The sequence below is a fragment of the Thalassophryne amazonica genome, chromosome 18 (genome assembly GCF_902500255.1).
Source record: "Thalassophryne amazonica chromosome 18, fThaAma1.1, whole genome shotgun sequence".
Lineage (NCBI taxonomy): Eukaryota > Metazoa > Chordata > Actinopteri > Batrachoidiformes > Batrachoididae > Thalassophryne > Thalassophryne amazonica.
In genome coordinates, this window is record NC_047120.1 from 26,104,129 (window position 1) to 26,119,446 (window position 15,318).

At 42.9% G+C, this 15,318-nt stretch overlaps 1 protein-coding gene across 2 annotated transcripts in view; it reads right to left on the bottom strand.

Annotated features, from left to right (window-relative positions):
- Window positions 1–15,260, bottom strand: part of ascc1 (activating signal cointegrator 1 complex subunit 1) — a 70,810-nt gene extending 55,550 nt beyond the window's left edge. For both annotated transcript variants that reach the window (XM_034193683.1, XM_034193682.1), the window contains exons 1-8: window positions 15,005–15,260; window positions 9,958–10,060; window positions 3,728–3,825; window positions 3,445–3,623; window positions 3,222–3,355; window positions 1,559–1,678; window positions 1,327–1,451; window positions 657–727 (exon numbers count right to left, since the gene is read on the bottom strand). In XM_034193683.1, the coding sequence (XP_034049574.1) occupies window positions 657–727; window positions 1,327–1,451; window positions 1,559–1,678; window positions 3,222–3,355; window positions 3,445–3,623; window positions 3,728–3,825; window positions 9,958–10,060; window positions 15,005–15,125 (951 nt within the window). In that variant the 5' untranslated portion in view covers window positions 15,126–15,260. The remainder of the gene's footprint in view (window positions 1–656; window positions 728–1,326; window positions 1,452–1,558; window positions 1,679–3,221; window positions 3,356–3,444; window positions 3,624–3,727; window positions 3,826–9,957; window positions 10,061–15,004) is intronic.
- Between the last annotated feature and the right edge of the window lie 58 nt (window positions 15,261–15,318).

Consider the following 15,318-nt stretch of genomic DNA (forward strand, 5'->3'; position numbering starts at 1 on the left):
CACCTGTGCACTAATCATGGTGTCTAATCAGCATCTTGATATGGCACACCTGTGAGGTGGGATGGATTATCTCAGCAAAGGAGAAGTGCTCAATATCACAGATTTAGACTGGTTTGTGCACAGTATTTGAGGGAAATGGTGATATTGTGTATGTGGAAAAAGTTTTAGATCGTTGAGTTAATCTCATACAAAATGGGAGCAAAACCAAAAGTGTTGCGTTTATATTTTTGTTGAGTATAGATTTGCATCCCAGATGTACCTTCTGGCAAACTGTAGCTGAACATTCAGGTCTTCTTTTTAAGAAAATCCTCCTCTATACCACTTCATCATGAAGGCACTAAACACGCCTCAAAATGCCATGCACACACACCTTCTGTGTGAAAGGAGCTTATGACTTTTCAGAGCAAAAATTCCGTTTGAGAATTTGAGGGCTCACAAGTATAAACATTACATATGAACAAACATTTGCCATATATAATCACTTTTCCATCATTATCAGTAGTACAGACAAACAAAAACAGAATTAACTAGACTGGACACACTGCACTGACTATGCCAAAGATGTGTGGCACAGACTCATGCAAATTAGTGCAACTGGTAAACTTTTTGCAGTACTTTAAGACAACAGCAGAGGGGGGTAGAGGACATCCTTTTACCTTCAGTATGTTTCTGGCATCGAAAGCCTCTCTTTCATTTGTTTGTCTTCCTGGTCCACCCAAGTCTTCAACTGGAAAAACACCAGAATGTGACCAACAGATAGAAAATAAGTAAAACACGGATAATATATGTTCCCTCAAGATAAAATAAGCGTGTTTATTTGCTGTTATAAGGGGCAGTAACAATTATCTGGTGAAATTTAGACCGCATTTTATTTTCACGAAGCCTACAGGGAATGAGGTGAAAAGAAAAAATAAACCTCCACTAAATTTTATGGCGCTCGTCCACATCGTGGTAAACACGGTCAGCAGTAACACTGACTAACCCTCAGTTGTGCTGTGTTGTCGGACCTAAATTTGAGAACTGTGGCTGGACTTGATCCATGGCCAAAATGAATGAAGCCATTGTTGGAGTACTTGGAAAACACGCTGTTTGGAGCATGTAAACACAACCACGGACAAACAGAGCGCGAGCTCCCTGATGCCTCCCTTCAGGAATTTGTTGGTCATATTTCAGCGCTGTCATCAGCGCAGCTTCGATCCACGCCAAACGGCAACAATGTGATACTGTCAAACAAGCTCAGGTCAACAGCCTTGTTTTTACAAGGGCTAGAAAGAGAGTTGCTGTTCACATCGGTGACAATTTGTCTGCCTGTGTGCAGCATTTCACCTGTGGAGTCCTTCCTGAACAGCGTGTTCATCACAGTGCCGTGCAGCTTCACGCCGTCCCACTCTCTAACCATCATCCCGGCTGACACAAAGTGCTCCACCAGTCGATCTGCAATTACCTGCAACCTGAAGACCGCAAACGCCGATTACAGTGATAATATCACATGAATAAATTAGAGGGAAATGAGGTGAAACCAGGATTAAAGTGCAGCATCACAAGTTGTTCCACTTACTTGTCAGAACTGTCTTTCATGTTGACCTTTGCATACAAGACGTCCACCATAGATGGGTCATCGTTCATGTACTCTATACCCGTCACCTCCACGGGTAAAGGTTTGCCTTCTGTGATGTCCCTGACAACAAATAACACAAATGCCTTTTAGCCAAATCTAAAATTTCGAAACTCAGTCTTTAAACTGGGCATATTTCTGAGAAATATCCCAGCAGCAGATTTTTTAATGAAATTAAGGCATGCCAAATTCAATTAGCCTTGTTACCAAGCTGAATTTTTGTTTTTGAACAATATACACATGTGCATAAATAAGATGTCAAGTCATGTTTTGGAGTTGTAGCCTTGTGTCCTGTATGGCAACCACCCAGGCAGACCACTGGTCCATCTCTACCTCTCTAAAGTAAGCATTTATCTACCACAACCATGTGGCATGTAGGCCTTTCCTTGGCCTTTTCCAGCTGGTGAGTGGGTTGTCAACATTGATGCACCTACGTGCTGGAGCATGTCTACAGAAGCACAACACATAACCAAAATGTAGGTTATGGGCTCTCTCATCTGTGTCTCCCTAAGTAAACAGTCGTTTGACACTCCAGCGGTACCCAAGTATCCTCTAAAGAAGCCAAGCAACAAAGACATTCAGTCACCGCCTCATGCCCACTTTTCACCTGGCATCTCCTTCACCTTCTCCAGCCACTGGGGTCCTCAACACTCATGCTCCTATGTGCTGCGTCATGCATACAGAAAAGCACCACATGTCGAAGCTGACGATCCCTCACAATGCAAGTGATAATTCTCATCTAAGTCTCCCTAAGTATCCACTCATTTGACACAAAGTCATTCCAACGGTACCCAAGGCTCCTCTGAAGAGACCTGGTCCAAAAGACATCCGGTCAATGACTTAGGCCACTGGTTAGTATACACGTCTCACAATCATAAAGTAAGACAGGAAAACGGGTCCCTAAAGCCTTGGACCATAGAGGCCACTGGTTAGTATACACGCCTCATAATCATAGAGTAAGAAAGGAAGCAACACAATCCTAAAGACTTGGACCTTTTGTTCTCCTGCAGAGATATTGGCATCATCAAACACCTCTATCCTGCGACCTTACAACTCCATAAGCTCTTTCCAGATGTCTCTCAATCTCAAAGGCTGAGGATCCAGAGACATGCATGTCTCTACAAGTTCAACACTTTCACTGCATAGATATACTTCTGATGGCTGAGGTTTACCCAGTATCATGAAAAATAAGCGTATGAGATGGTGCAAACTAATCCCATTAAAAACCCTATTCACTCAACCAGTAGTTTGCATCACTTTTTACCAACTTTTGGCCCCTGTACAAACTGAAATTGACCGTCACAATTTTTGCTCAGTCATATAGACTAAACTATACATTTTTGGAATCGTAATAATCAGATAAATAATGTGGTATACTTCTCAGTATGACTGGAGTATTATTTTTACATTATGACACCTGTGTAAGCCTTCGCTGACCCCTATATGGATATAACTACCACCCTGGTATGGCTAACAAACATGTTGTGTGGGCGAGGTTTACCGAGTCTGGCTTGGAAATGCTGCTTGCACCTTAAGTGAGACCGATTAGGTCAAAATTGGCTCATGGACTATGGTAACATTGTATGAACTTTATTTTGGATCCTACCTGATGACATTTTGACACTCCTGAAGGTGGTGACACGCTTTTCTCACTTCCGTTTCACTTAACAGAACCAAAATGCCAAGTGTCAGGTGAAGTTTTGCAGGGTTCTGAAAGATGCTTTCTTCCACTCCATGATCCTACATGTAGAGTAACAACAATTTCTGAATGCAGCACAAACTGCTACTGTTGTTGATTTTCACAGTTCATGTGCCCCCTTCTACAGTACCTGTGAACAATGCTCCAGCACCTTTTCTTTAAATCCCAGGAAACCTTCTTGAATTTTGGGGTTATTCAGAGGTAAAGACAGAAAGTGTGTAATAGGCTGCTTTCTTCTGAAACTCTCAACAAGTAGCTCGACTCGAGTGACTGCAGAGGACACTGCGGCTCTTTGGGGACCTGTGATAACTGCCAGACAAAGATACAGATTTTTTTGTTTTGCACAAAGACAAGCATTTTGACACAAAGTGCCATCTGATCTTATAATGCCTAAATTTGAACTTAATATTCACCAATCTGTCCTTCCATTCCTTGTTTTGGGATGCTGATAGATGTCTTTGTGTCAGACTCCAGACGTCTGCGCGTGTCTCCTTTTTTGCCAATAATGTACCTATACAAAAAAAAACAGTCCATATTCCATGCTGCTTAGAATATAAAAGTGAAGCTGAAACAGTAGCATTATTGATCTCCATCCTCCATCAAGAAGATCACGTTTTTGCTAACAATTGCTAGAACTAGAAAGGAGTTGAATGGATTCCATTGAGATGCAGTGGAGAAATGGACCCTTGGTCAATGAAGCTTTTAGTAAATTCTGGATCCATGGATGGATTCTGTCTTTGATCCTTAATCTTTGAGCTTTGCTCCTGATACCTTTGAGCTCTAATGGTGATTATTAGAGCTGAAACAACTGATCAAGTTAATTGATTAAAATCAATTATTAAAATAGTTGTCAACTAATTTAGTCATCGATTAGTTGCTAAATAACTTTGTTTTACCGCAAATATAATCAACCGAACTTTGCTCTGAATCTTGAACCAATGAAGGAGTGCTTCGAGCTGCTGCTTCGTTGGTTTCATTTGTTTTATTTAACTTTATCTTAATTTTTCCCCACTAAAACCCTAAAGAGCATAAGTCTGTGAGGAATATTTACCTTTTTTATGTTAAACTGGCCTGTTATGGTCTTCTGAAACAACTGATAGATGTATTTTATGCTAACACGTTAGCATGTCTATGGCATTTTCAATGTTAAAGTTAGCATTAAGCTGCTGGCATTTCAGCATGTTTGTGCATTTGTTTTCTGTATAATAATTAATGGCTCAACGTTTGTTGTTGTAAAAGAGTCAAATGTATTCCAAATTATATTTTTTAATTTATTTTTATTTATATATTAATAATAATAGCAACAATAATCATAGTAATAATAACTAATAATGCGACAATACAATTTTAGAGAAAGAGACATGAGTCACGTGTCATTGTGAAATCACCACATAGTTGACAAGTTATACAGAGAATGTTGCACATATGAGTCAGGCTACAGTTTTTGATTTAGGTTTTATGGTTAACTGGTTATGCTAATTGCTCATTTGCAGCAACAAAATATCTCTTTTTTCACCATATATTTTATAACATTTATATGTTTCAGTGTTGTTTTATGGCAACTCAGCACTTTGATAAAGCATTGTCATTTGAAATAATTATTTTTGTTCTTTATTATAAACTGTTTTATTCTTTATTATTTTATATTTCAACAGCCAAGGGACATTTGACGATTTGTTGATTTTTCAAGTATTTTAAGTTTTCAAATAATGTTCTGTTGTCAAAGTGATGGAAGGAGAGAAAAACTGTTTCCCTGGCACATTTTTTAAAAATTCCCCACTAATCCGATTAATCGATTAATCGTGTAGAAACCCCATCAGATTCATCGATGATCCAATTAATCGTTTGTTACAGCCCTAGTGATTATTTGAAGTCAATGCTCAGGACTTAAATATTGCAAACAAATTCAAAGGTTAGCAATCAGGGTCAAAGCTCACATGTCTTTCTGACAGACAGACGGATGCCAAGACAAAGAAGGGCAACACAAATGGAGCCTCTGCCAGTTGCCCTTTGTCTCAGAATCATATATATATATATAGTGGTCGCCGGTTAAGCCCCAACCACCAGCAGGAGCGTCTGGTGGTCGGGCCTTAGCCCATGGGGCCCGGCCGGGCTCAGCCCGAAAGAGCAACGTGGGCCCGCCCTCCTGTGGGTTCACCACCTGCAGAGGGGGCCATGGGGGTCGGGGCAGAGAGGATTAAGTGGCGGTTGAGGGCGGGTGGCCCGGCGGCCCGGTCCATCCTCACAGCCTCTGGCTGTTGGGACATGGAATGTCACCTCGCTGGGGGGGGAAGGACCCTGAGCTTGTGCGGGAGGTTGAGAGATATCGACTAGAGATAGTCGGGCTCACCTCCACGCACAGCTTGGGCTCTGGTACCCAACTCCTGGAGAGGGGCTGGACGCTTCATTTTTCTGGCGTTGCCCACGAGGAGAGGCGGAGAGCTGGGGTCGCATTGCTTATTGCTCCCCAGCTCAGTCGCCACGTGTTGGAGTTCACTCCAGTGAACGAGAGGGTCGCGTCCCTACGCCTTCGGGTCGGGGACAGGTCTCTCACCGTTGTCTCGGCCTACAGGCCGAGCGGCAGGGCAGAGTACCCAACCTTCTTGGAGTCCCTGAGAGGGGTACTAGATAGCGCTCCGACTGGGGACTTCATTGTTCTCCTGGGGGATTTCAATGCCCACGTGGGCGGCGACAGTAAGATCTGGAGGGGGGTGATCGAGAAGCACGGCCTCCCCGATCTGAACCTGAGTGGTGTTCAGTTGTTGGACTTCTGTGCTAGTCACAGTTTGTCCATCACGAACACCATGTTCGGGCACAAGGGTGTCCATAAGTGCACGTGGCACCAGGACACCCTGAGCCAGAGGTCGATGATCAACTTTGTAATCGTATCATCTGACCTTCGGCCACGTGTCTCGGACACTCGAGTGAAGAGAGGGGCAGAGCTGTTGACCGATCACCACCTGGTGGTGAGTTGGAGCCGCTGGGAGGGGAGGAAGCCGGTCAGACCTGGCAGGCCCAAACGTATCGTGAGGGTCTGCTGGGAATGACTGGCGGAACCCTCTGTCAGCGAGGTCTTCAATTCCCACCTCCGGGAGAGCTTCTCCCAGATCCCGGGGGAGGTTGGAGACATGGAGTCCGAGTGGACCATGTTCTCCACCTCCATTGTTGATGCGGCTGCTCGTAGCTGTGGTCGCAAGGTCTCTGGTACAGGTCGCGGCGGCAATCCCCGAACCCGGTGGTGGACGGCGGAAGTAAGGGATGCCGTCAAGCTGAAGAAGGAGTCCTACTTATCTTTGTTGGTAGGTGGGACCCTGGAGGCAGCTGACGGGTACCGGCAGGCCAAGCGTGCCGCAGCCCGTGCGGTCACAGAGGCAAAAACTCGGGTCTGGGAGGAGTTCGGGGAGGCCGTGGAGGAGGACTATCGGTCGGCCTCGAGGAGATTCTGGCAAACCGTCCGATGCCTCAGGAGGAGGAAGCAGCTCTCCACCAGCACTGTTTACGGTACGGGTGGGGAGCTGTTGACCCTGACTGGGGATGTTGTCGGGCGGTGGAAGGAATACTTCAAGGATCTCCTCAATCCCATCGTCACGTCTTCCGAAGAGGAAGCAGAGACTGGAGACTCAGAGGAGGACTCATCCATTACCCGGGCCGAAGTCACCGAGGTGGTTAGAAAGCTCCTCGGTGGCAAGGCTCCTGGGGTGGATGAAATCCGTCCTGAGTACCTTAAGTCTCTGGATGTTGTGGGACTGTCTTGGCTGACACGCCTCTGCAACATCGCGTGGCGATTGGGGACAGTGCCTCTGGATTGGCAGACCGGGGTGGTGGTCCATCTGTTTAAGAAGGGGGACCGGAGGGCATGTTCCAATTATAGGGGGATCACACTCCTCAGCCTCCCCGGTAAGGTCTATTACAGAGTACTGGAGAGGAGAATTCGACCAATGGTCGAACCTCGGATTCAGGAGGAGCAGTGTGGTTTTCATCCTGGTCGCGGCACACTAGACCAGCTCTTCACGCTCCATCGGGTGCTCTAGGGTTCATGGGAGTTCGCCCAACCAGTCCACATGTGTTTTGTGGATCTGGAGAAGGCGTTCAACTGTGTCCCTCGGGGCACCCTGTGGGGGGTGCTCTGGGAGTACGGGGTCCGGGGTCCTTTGCTAAGGGCTATCCGGTCCCTGTACAACCGCAGCAGGAACTTGGTTCGCATTGCCGGTAGTAAGTCAAACCTGTTTCCAGTGCAGGTTGGCCTCCGCCAGGGCTGCCCTTTGTCACCGGTTCAGTTCATTATTTTTATGGACAGAATTTCTAGGCGCAGCCAGGGTGTAGAGGGGGTCTGGTTTGGGAACCACAGAATGTCATCTCTGCTGTTTGCGGATGATGTGGTTCTGTTGGCTTTGTCAAATCAGGACCTTCAGTGTGCACTGGGGCAGTTTGCAGCCAAGTGTGAAGCGTCCGGGATGAAAATCAGCACCTCCAAATCCGAGGCCATGGTTCGCGACCGGAAAAAGGTGCTTTGCCCTCTTCAGGTCAGTGGAATGTCCTTGCCTCAAGTGGAGGAGTTTAAGTATCTCGGGGTCTTGTTCACGAGTGAGGGACGGATGGAGCGTGAGATCGACAGACGGATCGGTGCAGCATCTGCAGTGATGCGGTCGCTGTATCGGACCGTCATGGTGAAGAGAGCTGTGTAGGGGGGCAAAGCTCTTGATTTACCGATCAATCTACGTTCCGATCCTCTTTCCATGACAAAAACTCCTGTAACAGTGGAATGTGCCGTTCATTTCTAAACTGGATGCTGTGTTTTATCCGGGACGTCGTCTGACTAGCACAGGAATTGTGAAAAGACGTGGACATCAGCACTTTTTCGGCACACTGAGACAGAGGTGTGGAGGAATTCTGCGCGTCGCAGCGGTGCCGCATGGCGCACAGCAACGCCATGATGAAGCCTCACGGGACATGTTCTGGCATGTCCAGGCACATCCACAATTTCTCGGATAATCACTCGATGGAAAAACCACCGACAGCTGTCTGAACGCCATCTCAAACCCGTCCTGTGAGACCAAAACGGAGGTGGTTTTGTCTCGCTCCAGTAGCGAATCCATCGTGACGCGCGAAGCCTCCGCTCGGCTTTCCATGACAAAATCTCTTGTTAAAAGTGAAATCTGCCGGAAAATGGTTGATGTCCAGCTCTTGTGATAACCAGAGAAATGGCACACGATGGTCACGGATCCAGACAGCCATCCGTTTAGAAATGAAATGGTCGTTCAGCCTGTCGATGGCGGCTTCGGAGCGCGGCGCCCCACAGCCGCCGGGGGCCGTCCTTAAAGCGACAGTAACACTCCTTATTCTCTACCAAGCCCATAACATTTTCACCGAAAGCCAGATAAATTCTTCTAATGGTTTCCAGCTGCCAGTCTCTAACAGTTTCTGAAAAAATTCTGATGGAAAAAAAGCCCAAATCATTCCGTCATTTCCTGACAATGAAAATCCGACGAGGGGGCTGGACCACTCCTCACTCAAAGCCTGCTCACAGGCGAATGACGCAACAGACAGGCGTGGAAAAACTCACGCATGCGCACGAGGGTTCAAGCTTGTCTGACGCAATCACACGTGATTCAAATCCATATGGTTTTTGAAAAAAATAATAAGGTCGGATACTTTTCTAATAGACCTCGTATATATATATATATATATATATATATATATATATATATGGTGAACTCATGAGCTCATAAGCTCTTCCCAAGGCATTTCTCGACCTCAAATGTTGAGAACCCAGAGACATGAATGTCACTTCCGAGATAAGTGAATTACAAATTCAGCTCTTTAACGACATAGACACAGTTGTGATACCTGACTTCAGATACTCATTTAGCCCTGACTCAGTCTTGAACCCCAAACCTCTGATTCCTCACTCAGCTTCTCAAGTGCTGCAGTCACTGTATCCATTAATTCCACTGTATCCGCGAAGTCAAGGTCAGTAAACCTTGAGCCTCTGCCAAATAGATAATGTTTTCGGCAATCTGGATCCACGTCCAGCGAAGAGATCAAAGTTCAGTATCAAAGGTGAGTGATTAGAATCTAAATTCTTTAGAATAAACAGTCACCAATTAGAAATCATGTGCAGTTATCAGGATCAAAAGTCATCAATCAGGATCAAAGAAAGGAACATGTCAGAAACTCCCTTCTACATGATTTGGAGCTCAGCAGTATCATTATCCTAAACTATTGAGATCAGGATTCAAAGCATGTAAAGGTGCTATGTGTTGGTGCCACTTCCCATTGCAACAAAATTCCTTTGCATCCCAAATGACCACCACTCAGTCGGACTGACCGTCACGTAATCATTTCATTAATTTAGCAAGTGAAAACACCAAACATAAACTGGTTCCAGCTTCACAAATGTGATAATCTTGTCATTTTTTTGTATCGATCAATCTGTAAACATACCTTTGAGTCATAACTGATGTTAATGAATGCTCCATGAATTTGACAACCACAATTTGCATTATTGTCTTATATTTTTAACCCTATAAAAAAATGACCGGCACAAATTTGTCTTGAAAATAAGAATTGTTGGATGTAACTCTATGCTCAGGTAAATCAAGAGGAGGACAATGAGGACAGTCATAACGTGCTGACAACTTACTTGTAAAGGACACTTGGGACATCAATTGTACAGCGGAATCCTTTATCAGTTTGTTCAATGCAGTGGCTATCACAGGTTTCCTCTGCATCACAATCCTCACTGTCTAATCATAATTTAAAAATAAATACATATGTCAAACTGTTCCCTTCACTCTCTTCTTTACATCTTGTATTCAAGGATGCAGTTAAGTTACAAGCAAAATTATATTAACATTTCAGGCAAAAACAACAGAATTAAAGGGGAAGATTTGGAAAATGACTACGTACAGTGGAAATGGATAGTTATTGTCAAATAAACAGATCAATTCTACTTTCAATTCAGTATCACACATCACATTCAAGTTACTTCATTGTCAGTCCTTATAGGGTCTTGGTGAAACATGATCATGCTCAAATTCAGACTCATCTGAGATACATGTATTCGGGAGGTACAGCAGACATGGGGTCAAATACTTTGCATTGCATTTAAATACAAATACTTTAGATTTTAGAATTCCAAATACAAATACAATTCCGTTGTACTTTTTCAAATACAAATACTTTATATTTTGAGTATTTCAAATACAAATACTTTCTATGAACTATAAACAACAAAGCAACACAAAAACTGATAAGCCGGTGACAATTTATTGTGAAAATATCACGACCAAATACTGCTGATAAGTAAAGAATTGAATGTTTTATCACAAATTCACTATTATAATATCACAGGCAATAATCAAACTATCACAATATATATTCTGTTTCCATCAATATTGCATCCTTTTGTATCCACCATATCACAAAACAATAATAAAATGTCATATCTTCTCGTCTCAGCATATTGTATTATTGTATCTCAATCACAATAATGTGGAGCTTATAGTTTTCTGGTGTGTCTCAACACGGTGTCACAGAGATTCCCAAGTTTGAAAAGTATTTGAAAAAGAACTTGTAAACATATTTGGAAATACTTGGGATCAGTGATGTATTTGAAATACAAATACTTTGAATTCAAAATCAGAAAATACAAATACTCCAAAAAAATGTATTTAAGTATTTTAAAATACAAATACTTTTGTATTTGGCCCCATGTCTGAGGTACAGTTCAAACCAGTATAAAATGTGGAAATTTTTTCTTCAAGTTACCATGGACACAACAATGCTCTGTTCAGCAAATTAGGCAGTGAAACCATATCATGCTCAAATTCAAACTAATCTGAGATACTTTCATTTGAGACATCCAGTTCATATTTGGTGAAAATCTTGTTGATGGTGAAACCAAATTTAGCTCAAATTCTAACTCGTCTGACATGTCAAATTCAGCGAAAAGGTAATACATTTTCTTAAAGTTCTCGTGGCCACAACAATTAATGTGCCCAATGAATAATTAAATGAATCTACTATTTTAATCAACGACTATTGTCCTAATCAATGAATTATTTTACTTTTTTTTTTAAAGCACGACTGATACTCTGCTTAGAAAAGTGGGCAGCCCTTAGAGGGTCTTTGTGAAACCTGACGGTGCTCACGTTCAAACTCATGCATTTGGGAGTTACAGTTCAAATTTGGTGAAAATATGGCAAATTTTCTGCAAGTTAACATGGGCAAAATTAACTGTGACTGAGGCACGGTACTTTCTACATCCCACTTCTGCAGTTATGGGTCTGAAATTTTCATCTTAGGTGCATGTCCACTGTGAGAGACATAATCTAAAAAAAAAAAAAAAAAAGAAAAATCCGGAAATCACAATGTATGATTTTTAATTATTTATTTGTATGTTACTGCTGCAAATAAGTATTTCAACACCTGTGAAAATCAATGTTAATATTTGGTACAGTAGCCTTTGTTTGCAATTACAGAGGTCAAACGTTTCCTGCAGTTTTTCACCAGGTTTGCACACACTGCAGCAGGGATTTTGGCCCATTCCTCCACACAGATCTTCTCTAGATCAGCCAGGTTACTGGGCTGTTGCTGAGAAACACAGGAGTTTGAGCTCCCTCCAAAGATTTTCTACTGGGTTTAGGTCTGGAGACTGGCTAGACACTCCAGAACCTTGATATGCTTCTTACAGAGCCAGTCCTTGGTTATCCTGGCTGTGTACTTCGGGTCATTGTCTTGTTGGAAGACCCATCCACAACTCATCTTCAATGCTCTAACTGAGGGAAGGAGGTTGTTCCCCAAAATCTCGCAATACATGGCCCTGGTCATCCTCTCCTTAATACAGTGCAGTCGTCCTGTCCCATGTGCAGAAAAACACCCCCAAAGCATGATGCTTCCACCCCCATGCTTCACAGTAGGGACGGTGTTTTTGGGATGGTACTCAGCATTCTTCTTCCTCCAAACATGGCGAGTGGAATTAAGACCAAAAAGTTCTATTTTGGCTGACCACATAACTTTCTCCCATGACCCCTAAGGATCATCCAAATGGTCATGGGCAAACTTAAGACGGGCCTGGACGTGTGCTGATTTAAACGGGAACCTTCCGTGCCATGCATGATTTTAACCCATGACATCTTAGTGTATTACCCACAGTAACCTTGGAAACAGTGGTGCCAGTTCTCTTCAGGTCATTGACCAGCTCCTCCCGTGCAGTTCTGGGCTGATTCCTCACCTTTCTTAGGATCATTCATACGCAACAAGGTGGGATCTTGCATGGAGCCCCAGTCCGAGGGAGATTGACAGTCAAGTCTTCTTCCATTTTCTAATAATTGCTCCAACAGTTGATCTTTTTTCACCAAGCTGCTTGGCAATTGCCCCGTAGTCCTTTCCAGCCTTGTGGAGATCTACAATTTTGTCTCTGGTGTCTTTGGACAGCTCATTGGTCTTAGCCATATTAGTAGTTGGAGTCTTACTGATTGTGTGGGGTGGACAGGTGTCTTTATGCAACTAACGACCTCAAATAGGTGCTTCAAATTTGGAATAATAAGTGGAGTGGAGGTGGACTTTTTAGAGGCAGACAAACAGGTCTTTGAGGGCCAGAATTTCTGCTGATTGACAGGTGTTGAAATACTTATTTGCAGCAGTAACATGCAAATAAATTATAAAAAAAAAAAAAAAAATCATACATTGTAATTTCCGGATTTTTTTGGGGGGATTATGTCTCTCACAGTGGACATGCACCTAAGATGAAAATTTCAGACCCCTCCATGATTTCTAAGTGTGAGAACTTGCAAAATCGCAGGGTGTTCAAATACTTATTTTCCTCACTGTATATTGATTAATTAATATGTAATGTGTTGTCCCTTTAAACAACTGCTGACCAGGTGTACCACAGCCAGAGAGTATATTAGCTCAATATAAAGCTGATTAAAATTACCCTTTTAAAGCAGTGCTGTGCATATGTAACTTTAACTAAGGTTCAACTTAAAGTTACTTTTTATACGACTACCACAATATCATACAGTGCATCAAGAAAGTATTCACAACACTTCACTTTTTCCACATTTTGTTATGTTACAGCCTTATTCCAAAATGGAGTAAATTCTATTTTCCCCCTCAAAATTCTACTTACAACACCCCATAATGACAACATGAAAAAGTTTTTTGTTTTTTTTTGCAAATTTATTAAAAATAAAAAACTAAGAAATCATGTTTAGATAAATATTCGCACCCTTTGCTCAATACTTTGTTGATGCACCTTTGGCAGCAATTACAGTCAGGTCTTCTTGAATATGATGCCACAAGCTTGGTGCACCTATCTTTGGACAGTTGTGTCCATTTCTCTTTGCAGCACCTCTCAAGCCCCATCAGGTTGGATGGGAAGCGTCGGTGCACAGCCATTTACAGATCTCGCCAGAGATGTTCAATCAGATTCATGTCTGGGCTCTGGCTGGGCCACTCAAGGACATTCACAGAGTTGTTCTGAAGCCACTCCTTTGATATCTTGGCTGTGTGCTTAGGGTCATTGTCCTGCTAAAATATGAACTGTCACCCCAGTCAAGAGCGCTCTGGAGCAGGTTTTCATCCAGGATGTCTCTGTACATTGCTGTATTCATCTTTCTCTCAATCCTGACTATTCTCCCAGTTCCTGCCACTGAAAAACATCCCAACAGCATGATGCTGCCACCACCATGCTTCACTGTAGGAATGGTGCCTGGTTTCCTCCAAACATGCCTGCCATTCACTCCAAAAAAAAATTCAATCTTTGTCTTATCAGACCAGAGAATTAATTGTCATGGTCTGACAGTCCTTCAGGAAGCCTTTAGACAAACTCCAGGTAGGCTGCCATGTACCTTTTACTAAGCAGTGGCTTCCGTCTGGCCACTCTACCATACAGGCCTGATTGGTGGATTGCTGCAGAGATGGTTGTCCTTCTGGAAAGGTCTCCTCTTTCCACAGAGGAATGCTGGAGCTATGACAGAGTGACCATCAGGTTCTTGGTCACCTCCGTGACTAAGGCCCTTCTCCCCCAATCGCTCAGTTTAGATGGGCGGTCAACTCTAGGAAGAGTCCTGGTGGATCCGAACTTCATCCATTTATGGATGATGGAGGCCACTGTGCTCATTGAGACCTTCAAAGCAACACAAATGTTTCTGTACCCTTCCCCAGATTTGTGCTTTGAGACAATCCTGTCTTGGAGGCCTACAGACAATTCCTTTGACTTCATGCTTGGTTTGTGCTCTGATGTGTAGTGTTAACTGTGAGACCTTATATTGTAGACAGGTGTGTTCCTTTCCAAATCATGTCTCATCAACTGAATTTACATCAGGTGGACTCCATTTAAGCTGTAGAAACATCTCATAGATGATCAGTGGAAACAGGATGCACCTGAGCTCAATCTTGAGCTTCATGGCAAAGGCCGAATACTTTGTTTTTTAATAAATTTGCAAAAATCTAAAAAACAAAACAAAAAACAAACCTATTTTCACATTGTCATTATGGGGTGTTGTGTGTAGAATTTTGAGGGGGCAAAAAATGAATTTCATCCTGTTTGGAACAAGGCTGTAACATAAAATGTGGAAAAAGCAAAGCAGTGTGAATACTTTAAGCATCCTCACTAATGGAATTAGAATTTAACTGATTAAAATAACTAGAACAGTTGGTGGAGCTGGCAGAGTTGCACTTACCCTGTGGTCTCATGTAGGATAAATCTTCTTGTTCTTCCTCATAATGTTCTTCTTTAATGATATTTCTCCGATATATTCTTCCATTTATATTTATAAGAAATGGACGTAAAACTTCCATCATACAAATTAGATAAACTTAAGATAACCTACAAGCCTACTAACGTCGAAAGTTAACAACACTCAATAAATATAGTTCTTCGTTGTTTAAAGTGTAGTTTCTGTTATTTAGCTAACAAGCTTTCCACCGCTCATCTGTTGTTTTCCTACTTTACGGCACTGTGGTGAAAGTGTAGATCTATAAATAGAGATGCACT